The sequence below is a fragment of the Bubalus kerabau genome, chromosome 9 (genome assembly GCF_029407905.1).
Source record: "Bubalus kerabau isolate K-KA32 ecotype Philippines breed swamp buffalo chromosome 9, PCC_UOA_SB_1v2, whole genome shotgun sequence".
Taxonomy (NCBI): domain Eukaryota; kingdom Metazoa; phylum Chordata; class Mammalia; order Artiodactyla; family Bovidae; genus Bubalus; species Bubalus kerabau.
This window is the reverse complement of record NC_073632.1, coordinates 48,768,200-48,788,467: the sequence shown is the minus strand read 5'-3', so window position 1 is coordinate 48,788,467 and position 20,268 is coordinate 48,768,200. Positions and strand designations below refer to the sequence as shown.

Genomic DNA, 20,268 nt, shown 5'->3' with positions numbered 1-20,268 from the left:
AGATTTCTGTTGTTTAAGCACCTCCCCCCCCAGTTCTTGGTACTGTTTCACAGCAGCCTAGCAAACTAATGTAGCTGTCATTTGAACTCAGCCTTAATGTACCAACTTCTCAAGATGAAGACATGTGTTAAAATGGGGATAAGAGAAGAAAGGAGGGAATTCTCAATGCAGAAGGCTGAAATGCCACAGCAACATCTGAATGGAGCGTGGCTGCAAGTCATGGGGGAGTAGAGCTCAGAGTTGAAGGAGGACAGAGATGGGGTCACAGGTCACAGGTTCACAAAAGGGAGATGGTAATGGCCTAGAGTTGAATGACAGACTTCCCAAGGAGGACATGCGGAAGGTGAGAAGAGGACTGGGTTTGGAACCCCAGGAAACACCAGGAATTTGAAAATGAAGAGGAGAAGCCAGAAAGCAGTGGCAGCAGCAGTGGCGGGATGTGGGCAGTGGTGCTTGCCCCCCACCCTCCGCCCCAGCCAGGGCCCTGGCACGGGATGGGTACAGCTCTTTGAGGCCCATCACAGCAATGAGCAACTGTGTATCAACAGCCTGAGGGAGCAGCTGGTGGGAGTCCCCTCCCAAGAAATCTGGGTGACCTGCACAGGGTCCTGAAGAGTCTCCAAAAAGGCCAATGGCATGGCATGGGTGGTGGGGGAAAGAAAGTGAAGTCGCTCAGTCTTGTCCGACTCTTTGCGACCCCATGGACTATAGCCCGCCAGGCTCCTCTGTCCATGGGATTCTCTAGGCAAGAATACTGGAGTGGGTTGCCATTGGGTGGTGGGGGAAGGCTGCTTCAAAAAAAAAAAGAAAAAAAAGGAGAAGCCAGTGAAGACAGAGTGGTTATGAGGCAGAAGCATGGAGATCCTGGATTCAGGAGAACAAAATGGTTCAAGGAGCAGACAGGCCAGCCCCGAGGATCTCTGAGAAAAAATGGTCAGCTTTCTACTGAGAGCAATACTGGTGACCCAGGAGCGCTCGGAAGACAGAAGCCAGCTTGCAGGAAATGAGAGTTGGGGAAGTGCCCAAGCATATCTCCTCCTACCTTAACTACTATCTTTAACCATCATAGCTGAGGGCAGACTCAAAACCTTGTGACTCATTCATTTCACACCGGACTTGGCTACTTTTGTTTTGACTTTTGCTTTTGTGCTTATTCAGATGGCTTGGTTTTCCTACCACTTACTTTCCTTTTAGGGAAATTAACAGCAAATGTTCTTGGCTTTTTTTTTTTTTTTTTTTTCACTTTTAGTCTCTATAAGGATTTGGCGTGTGAGATGGGTTTTGAAGAGTTCCATTTGTATCTGAGGCCTGTTCGCTTTGAATCTGCATCACACAAGGACAAGGTGGTCCATCCACCTCCTGTCTTTATAACCTCTCTGCTGGAGGACAGTGACTGCGTAGACAGGTGAGCCTTGAGAGAGTCAAAGTAAAAATAATGAAACAGTAGAATAGCAGTGAAAAATAGTTTCTATCAGCACCCCAAATGCAATTGCATTCTAATCTCTCCCTTATAATCTATCTGCCATGATGTCAATATTTTCTTTTCCTTTTAATAGGATGGGAAAAAATAAGATCTCAATCAAGGGGGATAATTGGATTAAAAACATTGAATAACTGAAAAATGGAAGAATCAGATTAGAGAGCTCAAATGGATGGACTCTCAGGCTCAGCAACCGCCCAGGGCAACCATGTTGCTTCCAGATAGAATGGGGTGTGAGGGTTGGTCTGATGGGGCAAGAATCATGGATCCCTGCCCAGGTCTCTGCTCTTACTTTCCCTGGGACCAGGAAAGACTCAGTCAAGGTTTTTAGCAACTGTTTGCTCAAAACTCTAATGCAATGTGTATCTAACATGTATGGCAATATTTCTGTCAGGCTCTTTTGTTTGCCAGTATAAGAAGCCAACTCAAACCAGTGAAACCTCTTTTTCGTGCCCCATAGGTTTAGCCCATTGCCAAAAAGAAAACACTCTTACTAGTAACAGACCAGAATCTACTCAGTGGGGAAAGGGAATCTTCCCCCCCCCATACAAAGTCAGTCTTTGATGTGTACCAGGGATAAACTCATCTCCCTCTTCTTTCCTTGTCTGTCTTCCCCTGAGGGTCTTAGCTCTGTCCTGGAGATTCCTGGTATGAGTCCCCCCACAAGGAAGGCAGAGCTGACTCTAAAGGAGGGAAGGTCACCTTTGCTTTGCTATTGTGTATCACTGCTCAGAGTATAGCAGTATGCTAAAGGAGAGAGCATAGGCTGGAATGAAGGGGTTAGGACCACAGAGTGAATTTCTCAACCTCAGAAATTTGAAATCTGAGGTTGGAAAACTCTCTTTGAGAGGGCTGTTCTTTACATCAGAGGTAGTTTAATAACATCCCCAATCTCTACCTACCAGATGTCAGCAGTATGCTTTCCCTCATTTGTGATGATCAAAAATGTCTCCAGCCATTGCCACTTGTCCCCTGAAAGCAAAATCCCCCATGCTGTATCCTGTCATATAACCTAAACCAAAAAGATGATTTATTGTAAAGATACAAAGGTATCTCACAGAAGCTGAAGGCAGGAAGTGTGATTGGGCCTCAAACGAGGCTAGGTCTCCAACCTGGAGCCAAGCTGTTCTCTGGATCATCAAGGGCCTCCTGCCAGAGCTGTTATTTTACACTGCTGTGAAAATAGGCCATATTTTTGTTCAGCCAGAATCAACCAATCAACACAAACTGTCTGAATATCCTGTGGCCTGGCCAAGTGGTGATTGGTCCTCCCAGTGATGACCCAGAGATCCTTCAAGATCTGAAGCACTTTCTGAATTTCCAGGGGAAGGTTTTTACATTCAAGGAACTTGTATCTTGAATTTGCATTTGTTTTATGTATGTTAATCCTTCAAGTTATCACTTTGGCGTGCCATTACAACAACATATTACCAAACATGAGCATTATTGTTGTTGTTCAGTCAGCATTATTGTTGTTCAGTCGCTAAATCAGATCCAGCTGTCTGTGACCTCATGGACTGCAGCGCGCCAGGCTTCCCCGTCCTTCACTGTCTCTCAGAGTTTGTTTAAACCCATGTCCATTGAGTCGGTGATGCCATCCAACCATGAGCATAGTGACTTACATTTTGAGAAGCTCATTCATGCATATTATCTCCGTTAAGATAGGTGATATTTCCATTTACAGATGAAGGAACCAAGATTCCTAGATATTCAATTACTTGACAAAGTCTTAGAGTTATGAATGAAGGACCATGTCCCAAGGCAGAAACATGGCTGCAAAGACCATTTAGATGATTGTTGGAGCCATGGGAGAGAGTGAGGAAGTGAATAAATGGGGCCAAGTCAGTGAGGGGCCTGGGCAAATGAGGTCAAGAAGGTAAGAGGAAATACAGAAGAGAGCAAAGGAATAGTGATCATGAGAAAAGAATTTCAGAAAGTCTATCTCAGATGGTTACCACAACCAAACTGCAAAAAGATTGAGGCCAGTAAGGACTGAAAAGACCCTGGAGCCCTTCAGCTTTTGAATGGAAATACTAAGTCTTGTGTAAAATCTGTCCTTGCTGTTACTACTGGTATTTCAGAGCTGATCTCGTCACTCTGTCCCTTCAGAACAGGCATCTCCTGGCTAACTGTACGGCACATCAAAACAACATCATGTTTCTTCTTGCAGATATTCTCCTGCTACTCTTGTCTTAGCTATCTCCGAAGTGGATGATAACCAAATTGGCAAATTTAGTTTTTATACAAAGGAAGCCATTCTTAAGGTAAATTATTTTTTTTTCTAAAAAGGAAACTAAAGTAAAATTAAGCAATTTGTTTGCGTATTCCTTAAAAAGTATAATGTTTAATTCATATTAGTTTGACCCCGTATACAAGAAAAGATTTCACCTTCATAAATAATGATGACGGCTTTCCTTGTCTGACATGTAATACCTCTTGAGATAACCTCTGCTTGGTATTAAAAAACCCATGTTGGGACTTCCCTGGCAGTCCAGAGATATTTTCAAACCTGGTGTTATTTTTCCCTGCCACTCAGATGGACTTCTTTGCTTCTGTATGTGTATGTGCAGGTTTGTATTTGTGTGTGTATGTTTTAAACATTAATCTAATGTTGGCAGTTTTACAAGAGCCTGCCTTTGAGCGTATGTTTGCTAGTTCATCAGAGCCTATGCATCCTGCATCTGACAACTGGGGAAACCTGATGGTGTCCAGATACAGAGCAATTCGGCCTAGAGCCTGCCCTCACAGGATGAAATACTGCTTAGGGAGAAACCAGCTTTAGGCTTGTCGCTGAGGAGCAAGGGTCTCGGCAAATCCAACAGTTTGATCCATATATTTACATGTTGAGTGAGTGGTGATCCCCACCCTCAACTTAATCTCTTTCTGTAAAAGAGAAATTCCTAATTACTTTCACATTTTCTTCCTTCAGCTCTTGTGCCATTCAGGAGTGGAAAATATGCAAGTGACCCTAGCATGCCAGGCTACTCAGAAGAATGCTTTAATGGTGGCTGTCCAGCAGGCATCCTTCTATCACACACCCCGTGGGAGCTGTCCTGCTATCAAGGTGAGCGGTAAGAGAAGCCTGGGGCATGCTACCACTACTGTCAGGCCGCCCCATTCTCCCTCCATCCCCTTTCCCCTCCCTCACTTTGACACTCCTCCCTACTTTCTTTCTTCCCATCCTTCCATCTCCCTCCTTCCCTTTCTCCCTTTTTGACCATTTCCCCCTATCTATTTATTTTCTTTTCTTCCCTCTTCCCCTCCCTTTCTCCTTTCGTAATACATAGTAACACACGATCGGATTCTTACTGGGTCTCTTAATTTACAGAGCTTTGCTAATAATTTTAATTTTTCCGTGTGTGTAATGCTGTAATATTGACTAGCTAGAATCAACCAGCAGAAAATAGCCTGTTCCTCCACTCCTACCCTTTGTAGATAAATGATTCTATTGTTTTCTCTTTTATCATTCCTGTATATCTTTTTGCAAAAGTAAGCATACATTTGCCCTTCTTTTTGTCACAAAAGGTAACACAAAACATATTCTCTTGAACTTTTTAGTTGTTATTGAGGTATAATTCACATAACATAAAATTCACCCATTTAACATATAATTCACAGGATCATACCATCATCACCACCATCTAATTCCAGAATATTTCCTCATTCTCAAAAATAAATCCTGTATCCACTAGCAGTCAATCCACATCCCCCACTTTCCTCATCTCCTAGCAACCAGTAATCCACTTTCCGTCTCTGTAGACTTCCCTATTCTAGACATTTCATATAAATTGAATCGTACAACATATGGCCTTTTAGGTCAGAATTTTTTCACTTAGGCACAATGTTTTCAAGTTTCATCCATGTCGTAGCATGTACCAGTACTTCATTTTCTTTTTGTTTCGTTTTTTACTGATGAATAGTATTCTAGTATATGTATATACCACATTTTATTTATCCATTTATCAATTGACAGACTTTGGGTTGTTTTTACTTTTTGACTATTATAAATAATACTGCCATGAACATTTAAGTATAAGTTTTTCTGAGGACATATGTATGTTTTGAGTTTCCTAACACTTATTATTGTCTTTTTAATTTTAGCCACCCTAATAGGGTAAAATGATATCTCATTGTGGCTTTGATTTGTATTTTTCTAATTACTTATGACATGACATTGAGCATATTTCCATGTGCTTATTGGCTATTTGTATATATATATTAAAGAAATGTCTATTCAAATCCTTTGCCCTTTTATAAAGTTGGATTTTTTTGTTACTGAGTTGTAGGAGTTATTTGCATATTCTGAATACAAGTTCCTTATCAAGTATATGATTGGCAAATAGATTCTTTTATTATGAAGATCATCTTCTTACTTTCTTGATGATGTTCTTTGAAACATATATTTTTCATTTTGATGTGTCTAATTTACCTAGTTTTCTTTTTTAACTTGTTCTTTTGGTGTTATATTAATATTTAAGAAACCATTGTTTAATCCAAAGTCACAAAAATTTACTCCTATGTTTTCTTCTAAAAGTTTTGTAGTTATAGCTCTTACTTTCAGGTCTATGATTCATTTATAGTTAATTTTTATATGTAGTATGAGATAGGGCATCCAAGTTCATTCTTTTGAGTGTAGTAATCCAGCTGTCCCAGTACCATTTGTTGAAAAGACTCATCTTTCCCCATTGAATTGTCCTGGCACCCTTAACAGAAATCAATAAACCATAAATGTAAGAGTGTATTTCTGGACTCTTAATTCTATTCCACTGGTCTATATGTTTGTTTTCATGCCAGTACCACTGTGTTTTGATCACTGTAGAGTTGTGATAAGTTTTGAAATTAAGTACAAGTCTTCCAACTTTGTTCTTTTTCAAGATTGCTTTAGCTATTGGTCCTTTGCATTTTCACATGAATTTTAGGATCAGCTTGTCAATTTCTGAAAAAATAAAGCCATTTGGGACTTTGACAGGGATTGCATTGAACCTGTAAATCAGTTTGAATACTATTACCATCTTAACAATATTAAATCTTCTGATCCATGAACATGGAAAGTCTTTTCATTTATGTCCTCTTTAATTTCTTTCAACAATATTTTATAGTTTTCAGTGTACAGGTTCTATACTTCTCTTGTTAAATTAATTCCAAAATATTTTATTATTTTTAAATTATTGTAAATGGAATTGTTAGTTTCATTTTCAGTGTTCATTATTAATTTATAGAAATACAATTGATCTTTTATTTTGCAATCTTGCTAAGCTTGTAAATTCCTTAGGATCTTCTATGTAAAAGATTATGTCTTCTGCAAATAGAGATAAATTTAACATTCTCTTTTCATTCTGGATGCCTTTTGTTACCTTTTCTTGTCCAATTGCCCTAGCTAGGCACTGTAGTACAAGGTTGAATAGAAACAGTGAGAATGGATATATTGTCTTATTCCTTATCTTAGGAGGAAAGCTTTCAATCTTTAACCATTACATATGATGTTAGCTATGAGTTTTTCTTAGATAATTTTTTTTTTACCAAGTTGAGGACATTCACTTTTATTCATAGCTTTTTGATGATTTTATCATGAAGGGGTTTTTTATTTTATCTGTATATAATACTCTAAGGCATTTTTTTCCACTTAACAGTATATCCTAGAAATCACTCTGAATTAATTCACAGAGATTTCCCCCCCATTTCCAAAAACAACTTTATATAGTTCTCTCTTATGTGTATATACTTGTGAATATAATTTAGGTGCAAAATTAAATATAACTTTAGGAAGTCAACTTTCCAGATGGTCTTAAACATTCTCTAAGCCTTATGAATTCTATATTGTTGTTGTTCAGTCACTGAGTCATATCTGACTCTTGGTGACCCCATGGACTGCAGCACTCGAGGCTTCCCTGACCTTCACTATCTCCCAGAGTTTGCTCAAACTCATGTCTGTAGAGTCAGTGATGCCATCCAACCATTTCATCTTCTCTCCTGCTTCTCCTCCTGCCCTCAGTCTTTCCCAGCATCTATATTCTTGATATATGAATCCTATACAGCTTACCACATTTTACCCCTTAGCACATTTCTCTATTTTCACTCTTTACATTAATAAAAGAGTATACATTCATAAGTATGGCAAGAGTATTCAATCTTCACTTCTACTGCCAAATACTAATTCCCATAGAAATCAAATACTGAAGTAGAAAATAGGGATAGAGTAAGTTATATTGATTTTTAAAAATTCAACCCCTCAAGTCTTAATTCAGTACATACTTTAAGTTAGGCTCATCAGATAATACTGAGGTCTGATTCATGAAGTGGAAATGAAAGTGTTTGTCACTTAGTCGTGTCCAGCTCTTTGTGATCCCATGGACGGTAGCCTGCCAGGCTTCTCTGTCCATGGAATTCTCCAGGCAGGAATACTAGAGAAATTATATCTGGTGTATAAAATGGGGACAGGCTTATAAGTGGTTTAAATACAGGGAATAATAGAGGTTCAACGAGCTATAGGAGGAATTTTAAAAAAAGAGAGCTCACATCTGGGGAACTAGAAAGGGCAGCACAGAGTGGGGACATTTGGAAAAACTTGAAGGGTGAGTGTTTTGACTGGCAGAGATGACTATGTGATCATTTTGAGTAGAGAGAAGACCTTCTGATGCTCAAGCATAGTATGAAAAGAGAAAAGACAAATGAGTACTAGGAAAAAATGGATGCCCAGCTTGGCCCCACCTGTGGTTTTCATGCATAGTTGACATATGGAATTTTTCTTCAATTAATCTTAAGAAGAATACCAATATGTAAAACAGATATAAGTGGGGTTTTCCAGGTTGAGAGGCTTTTATGTCACTTCCTGAGATTCCTCCAGGAAGTAAGTGGTGAAAGTCACCAAATAGGAATATACAACAGGGGTGGGAAGGCATTTAGAGTAATAGCCTGAAAAGACATAGCACAAGGAGGGGTAGAGAGGCACTAGGGTTATATATATATATGTGAATACATGAATATATATAGTAATACATGTGAGTTTTATATATATGTGTGTGTGTATTTATATACTCTTCTACAGATGTGGGACAGGATGAAGTCTAATGATATAGTAAGGAAGAATAAATGATGGAGACATTGAGAGGGAACAAGGGAAAGGAAGGGAAAGGAAGAAGGAAGGAAGGAAAGAAACAGAGAATAAAATTGTTACTGTGTAATAAAATAAAATTGTAATACAATTGATACAGTAATAAAATTGATACAGTAATAAAATTTTTACTGTGTCCAGGCCAAAGGTGTAGAGTGTTTCAAGAAGAAATGAGTCACCAAGGAAGATGAGCAGGTGACAGATAAACACATAAATAATGTTCAACAACATTAATTATTAGAGAAATGCAATTAAAACTCCAGTGAGCAACCCCTGTATACCCACTAGAATGGCTAAAATTTAAACTATTCTGAGTCTTGGCATGACATGGAAGATCTGAAACTCATACACTGCTGATGGGAATGCAAAATGGTTACCTTGCGGAACAGCTTGGCAGTTTCTTAGAAAGTTAAACATATACTTACCATATGATTCAGCCATTTCACTCCTAGGTATTTACTTAAGAGAAATGAATGCACATGTCCATCCAAAGACATACGTAAATGTTTATAGCAGCTTTATTTAAAACAGCTAAGAGCTGGCAAAAATCCAAATGTCCACCACCAGGTGAATAGATAAATAAATTGTGGCATATTTTACAGTGGAATATTGCTCAGCAATACAAAGAAATAAGTTGTTGACATATACAACAATATGGATGAAGCCAAACCAAAAAAAGTATATATAACTGCATGCTTCCATTTATATAAAATTCTAGGAAATGCGTTCTAATCTATAGTTGGAGAAAGCAGAGCAGTGGTTGCTTGAGGAAGCGGGCTGGGTAGGAGGGATGGCTATGGTCCTTATTTTTATTGCAGTAATGGTTTCACAGTTGTATACTTATGTCCAAACTTATCTAATTTACTTTATACTTTAATTACTTATACTTTGTGTGTTGTTTACTGAATGTCAATTATACCTAAATAAAGCTATTATATTTTAGGAGGGGGAGGAAGAAGTTGAATTAAATGTAGAGGGAAGAACAAGAAGAGCAAGAATTGAAATCAGGCAATTTTACATTCTCAGAAGTTCATTGCTGACTCTGAGAGAGCTATTCTAATGGGGTTGGAGTGAAAGCCAGACTACCAGAGTAGAGAAGTAAGAGAATGATAGAAATGTAGAAGCAGAGAATATTTACAGCTTCTGTATTAGTCTGCTAGGGAAGCCATACCAAAGTAGTATTGACTGGTAGCTTAAACAACAGAAATTTATTTTTTCATAGTTCTGGAGGCTAGAAGTCCAAGATCAAGGAGGCAGCATGTCAGATTCTAGTAACAGTTCTCTTCCTTGCAGATGGCCACATTCTCACTGTCCTCACAAGGCAGAAAGAAAGAAAGTCCTGGTGTCTCTTCTTCTTATATCAGCTTTACCAGCCCTATCAGATTAGGGTCCTGCCCTTTGACATCATCTAATACTAATTGCCTCCCAAAGGCCCCATTTCTAAATGCCATCACATTGGGGGTTGGGGCTTCAACCTAAGAATTTATGAGGAGACAGAAACATTTAGTCCATCATAACTCTTTAAGAAGTTGGATCAGAATTTAAAAAGAAGCTTGAGGTGTAGGAGAATTAAGAATAAAATAGATGTAATCATATTTGTAGGAAGGGACTGGAAAAGAAATTGAGGCTAGAAACAAAAGATCATCATAGTTGGGTTTTTCGATGCACTGAGGGGAGTCAAGAAATTAAGGGTTCAATTTAGCAGTTTCTATTGTCTGGGCATGGTGGTAAGCTAAAGTGATGGATGAGCCTGGACTTATGGAATGCGCTGAACAACCCTTGGAGATAGAGGACATTACCCATTCTTTCCAGGTGAAGAAATAGGCTGATAGGTTAAGGGACAGAGCCAAGATCACCTGCTGAGTGTCAGCACTGGGCTCTGATTACAGAGCTTGTTTTCTTTCCTCTTAGCTCACTCATATCCCTTCTAAGGCCCCTTGTGTCTTCTGAACTAGTATATTCTACTATTTTTAGGAGACTGGGATAGCCCAAGAGTCTTCAGAAAAAATCAAGATGGAAACTTTAGACTTTTTAACTCAAGATTTTTTTTCTTTTGCCTCATTTTCCTTTCCTTCAGTAATTCAGCTGTGGAAAACCTTCTTTCTTTGAAAAAGAATGGGCTTTCCTTTGAAGGCTTAATGTTTTTCTTTTAGTTAGTATTTTATTTTATTTTATTTTTTTAATTTAATTTTTTAAACTTTACATAATTGTATTAGTTTTGCCAAATATCAAAATGAATCCGCCACAGGTATACATGTGTTCCCCATCCTGAACCCTCCTCCCTCCTCCCTCCCCATTCCTTCCCTCTGGTATTTTAGAAAAATGTAAAAGAATCCCATCTATCTGTCCTTGTATTTATCCTCAATAAATAATAGGAATATTGGAAGATACAGATTTCCCTTTTTTTCTTCCCACTCTTCCTTCCCCTCTTCCCCATCATCCCTCCACCTCTCCCTCCTTCATTAATACATTGTACAGGGCAGCATATACAGCCCACCTCCATCTGCTTAGGTTGTACCAGAATGGCACCCTGAGATGATTCTTCAGATGTTGTACCCTGAAGTTCATCAGCTGTATTTCTTGAGAGGCCCCTATACAAAGCACTCCAACTAGCCACCTTGTAAGATGGAGAAATTTTTCTGAGAGCACTTTAGACAACTCTGTTCTGGAAATAGTCACATTTAGTGCCTCACCCTTTCGTTGTACAAAATGGTATCTTTTCCATGTGCTCCCTTACTTTTTCTCTTCTCTTCTCTCCCTTCTACTCTCTCTCACCCCTAGGGTACCAGGCCATTTACATGTATTTGGGATCAGTTATAGCTGTTAGATAATTTTACTGTCAGTACCACAAGACTTACAAATTCAGCAAATTTAATTCACTTTGGTTTGAAATATTGTAGGAAATAAGTTCTGGTCTGAGAAATCATAGTGGTGTGGGTCCAACCAGAAGAAGAAATTCCAGAATTGTGAATGGCATAGAAGGCATGCTGTTAGCCCCAATTCCAAAAGTCTCAGATGCCCTAACTCATCCTTCAAAAAGATTCCAGGCTACCAAAAGGTACTGCATGGGGGTAGCAGTGGGAGGTTGTTTATAATAACAAAAGTATCCTCTTTTAAGTCATTTAATACAAGTATTATGGGATTGAAGGATGCCTAAACTCCCAGAGTGACCAGCATGTGTTAAAATTTTTAAGACCTTGCCTGAAAACATTGTATGAACACTAAGAAGGCTTAGCTTCTAATACGCTCCAGTCTATGAAGGAGAGTCAACGGTTCCCAATTTCAACCTCTTTTCTCTTCTCCCTCTTTTCCTTTATCTTTCTCTTCCTGTCTTCCCCTCCTTCCCTTTCTATTGTTCAAACTCCAAAGAAGGTAGAACATAAGGAAGAAGAGTATGAGCATGTCCAAGTTTTCTACTTCTGTTTTAAACAGAAAAGGACAGAACTACCCTCACTATCCTACCAAGGGTTTTTCCATTGCTTAGAATAATAGAACGGTAACTGTCAGAGAGGCAGGGCCTCTGCAGATATGTATCTGTAAACTAGGAACATCCTGTTATATCCTGATCTCGTCTCACGGTGACGAAGAAAGAGGTTTGTATTCTGTAATAATTACGAATACTCTGAACAACTGAGGCATACCAATGACACTCTAGTCTAATCCTGGCAAATTTAGAATGAAAAGGAAAATGACAGCAAAGCTTCTCTGCTCCTCAAGATGCCATTAATCTGACGCATGGCCAGAGTTCAAGTGTCCTAAATCCACACCTCAGTGTGTGGATGGGAGATTTAAGACCAATGTGTCTAGTCAAGAGGACCCTTACAAGGCCACATCAATCCAGGGACCCCTACAGTTCAGACCAGGAAGGTACAAAGGGACACTGGGAGTACAAACACTGGGCCAGGCTATGAAGTTTGGGAGTGGGGAGGGACTGCTGGTGCATGCTTTAGGCACAGTGTGGTCCCCAACAAGGCTGTGGCACAGCAGCATGCCCAGTGAATATAAGAGGAACACTTGAAGCAGGTGAGGACCACAGAAGCAGAGTTACCTGCTCTCCTGCTGCAGTGCCCAGCGTGCAGCCCCAGGTGCTCCTGTCAGTCAGGGAGTTCTCAAGTTGTCCTCTTGTTGTATGAGCACTCATCTCCTGCCTTGGGCTCACATGCCTCTTGTGTTCACTTGTCAGGGCTCCGGAAGCTTTCGTGTCTATTCAACTAGAAAAGGTGGGGCTGCGGGACATGATGCTGAACGCCTTCCTCCTCAGGAAACAAGCCATGGCTGACAGAATGAAAAACCTTGTGAGTATAGTAAGAAGGGCTCCCTAGAGATCTCATCAGCTTTTACATTTGAGCAAGTAAGAAATCCTTAACTTGGAACCTGTTGCTTTCAGCCTATTTGGGTAAAACCATGGAAAATATAAAGAACTGAAAAAGAGAGTTCAATAAGAAATAGAAAGGAAGTCAGCTAATTGCAGTCTACTTTTTAAAATATGTACATTTTTCCAAGGGCACATTATGCTTTGTCACTTTCTAAACAGAGTTTCAGTACCTACTTGGAAACATTTCATGGTTCCTAAGTGACCCACAGGTGCTTAGAAGGTTTAGACAAGGTGACCAAGGGCATTTGCCATCTATAATTCACCTGTTAGGTTGCTGACATAACCACTATGTTTTTCAGACACTACTACCATGTTTGCATTTAAGGGTTTTATACTAACCCAACCTAGATAGCATATTCAAAAGCAGAGACATTACTTTGCCAACAAAGGTTCATCTAGTCAAGGCTATGGTTTTTCCTGTGGTCATGTATGGATGTGAGAGTTGGACTGTGAAGAAGGCTGAGTGCCAAAGAATTGATGCTTTTGAACTGTGGTGTTGGAGAAGACTCTTGAGAGTCCCTTGGACTGCAAGGAGATCCAACCAGCCCATTCTGAAGGAGATCAGCCCTGGGATTTCTTTGGAAGGAATGATGCTAAAGCTGAAAGTCCAGTACTTTGGCCACCTCATGCGAAGAGTTGACTCATTGGAAAAGTCTCTGATGCTGGGAGGGATTGGGGGCAAGAGGAGAAGGGGACGACAGAGGATGAGATGGCTGGATGGCATCACTGACTCGATGGATGTGAGTCTCAGTGAACTCCGGGAGGTGGTGATGGACAGGGAGGCCTGGTGTGCTGCGATTCATGGGGTCGCAAAGAGTCGGACATGACTGAGTGACTGATCTGATCTGATCTGATCTGAACCTTTGGAAAATCCATGGACGGAGGAGCCTGGTAGGCTGCAGTCCATGGGGTCGCTAAGAGTCAGACATGACTGAGCGACTTCACTTTCATTTTTCACTTTCATGCATTGGAGAAGGAAATGGCAACCCACTCCAGTGTTCTTGCCTGGAGAATCCCAGGGACGAGGAAGCCTGGTGGGCTGCCGTCTATGGGGTCGCATAGAGTCAGACACGACTGAAGCAACTTAGCAGCAGCAGCAGCAACCTTTGGGGTGCCATTTCCTTCTCCATAAAATTTAAACCGTTAGTCAATTAAAAGTGTTGCTTAATTTTATGAATATCATTTCATTATTCATTACTTTTTTGATGAGGGAGTCCTTAGGCTAATATATAGTTATTTGGGAATAAAATGATGAGGTTTATAATCTCTAGGCTTTGTTCTTTTATTACTGAAAAGGAAGGACTTCAATTTACCTAATTCAGTTCTACAAATCCCAGGGCTTCTAGATTACTGCTCAGCAATGATGTGGGCAAACGACTCCTTCTGATACATACTTAAGTAAATTACTTTGATACATAAATTACTCTTTATAATATTAAAAAAATACTGACCAAGTGAAAATGTATTAGCTCATTAACTGCCCTTCAGGAATATCCAATGCCTATCAGATTAGAAAGGATTCAGGCAAGATAATTGTCAGTTTTGTCAAGGTCTGGGATTTTAGCCTACTTATAAGCTAAGAAGGTAGCCTGTTACTGCTCTGCGTGGGCTGATAGAGAACACTAGACTCAAGTCAGAGAAAAACGACTTTGTTACTCACAGCAGAGCCAGCGTCATAAGCCTCACGTTTGTGTCGTTTCCCTTTGCCTCCCAAGTCCCAGGGGCAACATGGAGGAGCCGAGATTGTACACAGTTTTGTGTCAGAGTTGAAGAATACTGAGTTTAGGAATCTACCTCTATTATAGCAAACTTGCTCTATTTCATGGAGGGAGACAATTACCTCATTCCTCCAGACTGCTCTCTGCGAACATAACCCTGAGAAATGGTTCAGGTAAAGAATAGTCAGGGCGTTGAATTCTTGGTGTACTCACAAGATGTGCAGGAGTAGAAAAGACCCACAGGGGGAGTACCTCCCAGTAGGTTGACCTTCAGAAAGAACATCTCAACTGTGTGACCTACTCCCACTTTAAGTTGACTATAAGTTTGTACACATGTATTAGCTTGGGGAATTCTTATAGCCAATTGTCTAATAGGAAAACTATCATTCTCTTTTATCACAGGATGAAATTGGGAAAGTCAAGAGAGATGTTATAGTTGAATATTGCCAGAAGTGAGTATAATATATGTAAACTATACATTCTGATTTCTGACTCTGAACTCAATAAACAGCAGTATTATATAGAAATCTGGACAATTAGTTAGCTGGTTTGTGTTTAAATAAGCCTATTTAACAGTCCTATTGTTGTTGTTCAGATGCTAAGTCATGTCCAACTCTTTGCAACCCTATGGACTGCAGCACAGTCCTTCACCAAGCCTCCCTGTCCTTCACCATCTCCTAGAGTTTACTTAAACTCATGTCCATTGAGTCGGTGATGCCATCCAACCATCTCATTCTCTGTTGTCCCCATCTACTCCTGCCCTCAGTCTTTCCCAGCATCAGGGTGTTTTCCAATGAGTCAGCTCTTTGCATCAGGTGGCCAAAGTATTGGAGTTTCAGCTTCAGCATCAGTCCTTCTGATTAATATTCAGAGTTGATTTCCTTTAGGATTGACTGGTTTGATCTCTATACTGTCCAAGGAACTCTCAAGAGTCTTCTCCAGTACCACAATTCAAAAGCATCGACTCTTCAGTGCTTATCCCCCTTTATATCAAACTCTTACATCCATATATGACTACTGAAAAAACCACAGTTTTGACTAGACAGACCTTTGTCAGCAAAGTGATGTCTCTGCTTTTTAATACACTGTCTAGTTTGGTCATAGCTTTTCTTTCAAGCAGCAAGCATCTTTTAATTTCATGGCTGCAGTCACCATCTGCAGTGATTTTGGAGCCCAAGAAAATTGTCTGTTACTCTTTCCACTGTTTCCCCATGTATTTGCCATGAAGTGATGGGACCAGATGCCATGATCTTAGTTTTCTGAATGTTGAGCTTTAAGCCAGCTTTTTCACTCTTCTCTTTCACCTTTATCAAGAGGCTCTTTCTGCCATTAAGGTGGTATCATCTGCATATCTGAGGTTATTGATATTTCTCCCAGCAATCTTGATTCCAGCTTGAGCTTCATTCAGCCTGGCATTTCTCATGATGTACTCTGCACATAAGTTAAATAAGCAGGGTGACAATGTACAGCCTTGAAATACTGCTTTCCCAGTTTTGAGACAGTCTGTTCCAAGTCTAGTTCTAACTGTTACTTCTTGACCTGCATACAGGTTTCTCAGGAGGCAGGTAAGGTAGTTTGGTATTCCCATCTCCTTAAGAATTTTCCATAGTTTGTTGTGATCCACACAGTCAAAGCTTTGGCATAGTCAGTAAAGCAGAAGTAGATGTTTTTCTGGAACTCTCTTGTTTTTTTGATGATCCAGTGGATGTTGACAAGTTGGTCTCTGGTTCCTCTGCATTTTCTAAATCCAGCTTGTACATCTGGAAGTTAGCTTGAAGGATTTTGAGCATTATTTTGCTAGCATGAGAAATGAGTGTAATTGTGCGGTAGTTTGAACATTCTTTGGCATTGCCCTTCTTTGGGATTGGATTGAAAACTGACCTTTTCCAGTCCTGTGGCCACTGCTGAGTTTTCCAAATTTGCTGTCATATTGAGTGCAGCATTTAACAGCATCATCTTTTAGAATTTGAAATAGCTTAGCTGGAATTCTATCACCTCCACTATTTTTTTCATAGTAATGTTTCCTGGATGAAAGCAAATTGAACTGTCCTCTGACACACAGAGGAAGCAGCATCAGAAATGACAGATAAGAGGCACTTGGAAGAGGTTCATACGTTTGTGTTCAGGCAATAGTAATCTGACCAAGTCAGAAGTTTCTTCTTGACAGAAGTCCTCTATTCTCTTTGAAAAATCTCCAGGGATTTAGCAAACTTCTGTGAGAGATTGAACAACTTGAATTCACCTCTGCACATTATCTCTTCTTCTGACTTTTCAGGTTCAACCGCCATATGTCTCACTATGCTCTTCGGGGGCAGATCATAGCATACTGCAACAGCCTGAGAGCCCTACTGGACGATTTCCCTACTATCAGAGATAGTTTTTTCATGGTGGGACAACGACAAGAAAAGGAGGAGTTGAGGGACTCCAATGATGGCCTCAAGAATGACCCCAGGTGTGGAATTTTCTTTCGAGCTTGTTTTTCCCCCATCCCCTCCCCACTCCTCCCAGGGGAGAGGTTTATTAAGTTTGGCGTTTAACCTTGATTTTCTGTCCAGAAGGGCAAAAGAAAGAGTTAATAGTCTAAGAATAAGAGTATCTTTGTATTTGAATACAGAAGGAGTTCTTTGTTTATGGGCTGTATGACTGCTTTTTCAATCTATGAAGTTTTGTTTTGTCCTGGAGTACCCAGAAATTTTCATCAGTCATACCCTTTTACATAAGCCAGAATCTAAAATAAGCAAACAAATAAGTAGACGTAATCTAGAACTGTTGTAGCTTTAAATATTTTACTCAGTGGAGTAGAAGAAATATTCAGGAAAAAAAAAAACTATACTTCAGTGCTTTGGGTAAATCAGTGTCCTTCTGCACTTCTCTGATAGAGAAATATATATATATATATCAGTCAGTTCAGTTCAGTCGCTCAGTCGTGTCCGACTCTTTGCGACCCCATGAATCACAGCACGCCAGGCCTCCCTGTCCATCACCAACTCCCAGAGTTCACTCAGACTCACGTCCATCGAGTCAGTGATGCCATCCAGCCATCTCATCCTCTGTTGTCCCCTTCTCCTCCTGCCCCCAATCCCTCCCAGCATCAGAGCCTTTTCCAATGAGTCAACTCTTCGCATGAGGTGGCCAAAGTACTGGACTTTCAGCTTTAGCGTCATTCCTTCCAAAGAAATCCTAGGGCTGATCTCCTTCAGAATGGACTGGTTGGATCTCCTTGCAGTCCAAGGGACTCTCAAGAGGCTTCTCCAACACCACAGTTCAAAAGCATCAATTTGGTGCTCAGCTTTCTTCACAGTCCAACTCTCACATCCATACATGACCACTGGAAAAATCATAGCCTTGACTAGACGGACCTTATATATATGCATAAAATGATATTAAGTGATAAGAATGGAGCTGCTTCTATTTTTCCTTAGCATGCCTTATCTAGTTTTCCAAATGTTCTTAATTCAGCCTACCTAGAGTTCACTCACTTGGATGGAGGAGTTGGCATACATTTGTTGTAAGTGACCACATTTCCTTTAAGGAAAAGAAGGGGTTGTTACATAGTTACATAGCCTCCAAGACCAAGCAGAAACACCCTATAGGGTAAAGTTGCCTCCCTCCTTACTCTTTCCCTTATGGCATGGCACAGAATTTAGTGCTGAGTAAGGGTAATACTTAATAAATATTACCACAGAACAGAAAGATAGAAGGGAATTAAAAGACCACTTGTATCAGACAACTCTTTTGCTCCCTAATTATTCATGGATTATTCAACCATTGTTTGTTCAGTGCTTACTTAGTATCAAGCACTTTGCTATGTATACTGGAGTTGCAAAGGTAAATATGTCATTGACTCTGGTCAAGATTAGCTAAAGATGGAGGGACAGAGTTGAGGAATGAGGGTCATGGATAGAGGTTCTTGCCCTATTCCTAAAATAAGGAGTTGGGTTATATTAAGAATAAGAAATATTTTATTTTAAATGTAGATTCCAATAACGTATTCAGATCAGATCAGATCAGTCGCTCAGTCGTGTCCGATTCTTTGCGACCCCATGAATCGCAGCACACCAGGCCTCCCTGTCCAACACCAACTCCCGGAGTTCACTGAGACTCATGTCCATCGAGTCAGTGATGCCATCCAGCCATCTCATCCTCTGACGTCCCCTTCTCCTCTTGCCCCCAATCCCTCCCAGCATCAGAGTCTTTTCCAATGAGTCAACTCTTCGCATGAGGTGGCAGTGTCCTGCTAAGGATTCTAAGACACCCCAAGCTTATGAGATTGTTGTAATTGATTGGCAATGACCATGGTCAAGGAAAGGGAGAAAGGAGGCCTCCCTGCTTGTGTTTGCCATCTCCTTGACTAGAAGAGTCCCATATATTCTATAGGTTTAAAATTCTAAGATGCTACTTAATCCTTAAAGAGCTGAAACATACTGTTTAGTTTTAGCAGAGACACCCTGCCCCTGAACCAGAACCTAAATAGAAGAGGGGCCAGGGGAAGCTCTCCTGCAAAGAAGGATGCCCCTTGAGGGCTCTGTGGCCTTCATGGCTCTAGAGGAGACTGGAGTCTGGAGACTAGGCTGACGCTTGGCCATACTCCCAGGAGCAAGGAGTAGTGGTGTTGGCTGATGGGTGATTGAAGAAGGGACAAAGAGAGAGGACACCAATACTCAAGCCCTTACTGTGTGACAGGCAGATCCACCACTCTCCCACACAGCTGCTTTATGAATAAGAATGTGCCGTTTCCTCTGGGCAGGGGTAGTCCCATGCTAGGGTGCAGAGTTTGGCGAGTCAAGTATAGGCTGGATTTTAGCTACTGCTGGTTGCCTCAGGGCACAAACTGAACAATGGCACACGGTAGCCTTGGTGCCAAAAGCTGTATAGCAATGAATTAAACATGGTTCCCGCCCTTCAGGCAAGGGGAAATAGACAATGACCAAACATTGTGATAAAAAATAAAATTAAAGTATAATGAAAGAACTCACCAGGAAATATTCAGTATTATCTGAAGGATCAGGGAGGTGGGGATGAAGAACTAGGTGGGCTTCAGAGAAGGGGGTACACTAAACCTGGGTCTTGAAAAGACTAGTGTTTCAGGTGGACAAGGAAAGAAATTCAGTTCAAGCTGGGAGACCTATATAGATATGAGACAGCATATCTCATGATATGAGACAACCATGTGGACCTCCCCATGGCTCCTGTTCCAGGGTATATGAGAATGAGTTGGGAAAGCAGAATAGATAGTGCAACGGGCAAGATCCAGAAGTCTGCTCTTTGTCCTTCAACAAACAGGCTTCCTTGGTAGCTCAGATGGTAAAGCATCTGCCTGCAGTGCAGGAGACCTAGGTTCAATCCCTGGGTCAGGAAGATCCCCTGGAGATGGAAATGGCAACCCACTGCAGTATTCTTGCTTGGAGAATTCCGTGGACAGTGGAGCCTGGTGGGCTACAGCCCATGGGCTCACAAAGAGTTGAACATGACTGAGTAACTAACACTTTCACTTTCAAACAGGGAGAAGGGGGGCAAGATGATTGTTGGTGACCATTTAGGAACCTACTGAAACTGCGCAGACAAGAGATGTTTAGGGAGGTTA

At 40.6% G+C, this 20,268-nt stretch overlaps 1 protein-coding gene across 1 annotated transcript in view; it reads left to right on the top strand.

The window, feature by feature from the left end:
• Nucleotides 1-20,268, top strand: part of LOC129619826 (coiled-coil domain-containing protein 162-like) — a 127,611-nt gene that overhangs the window by 32,154 nt on the left and 75,189 nt on the right. Inside the window, exons 8-14 of the mRNA XM_055535239.1 lie at nucleotides 1,250-1,405; nucleotides 3,651-3,744; nucleotides 4,410-4,544; nucleotides 11,492-11,649; nucleotides 12,775-12,886; nucleotides 15,087-15,136; nucleotides 16,960-17,136. Of these exons, the coding sequence (XP_055391214.1) occupies nucleotides 1,250-1,405; nucleotides 3,651-3,744; nucleotides 4,410-4,544; nucleotides 11,492-11,649; nucleotides 12,775-12,886; nucleotides 15,087-15,136; nucleotides 16,960-17,136 (882 nt within the window). The remainder of the gene's footprint in view (nucleotides 1-1,249; nucleotides 1,406-3,650; nucleotides 3,745-4,409; nucleotides 4,545-11,491; nucleotides 11,650-12,774; nucleotides 12,887-15,086; nucleotides 15,137-16,959; nucleotides 17,137-20,268) is intronic.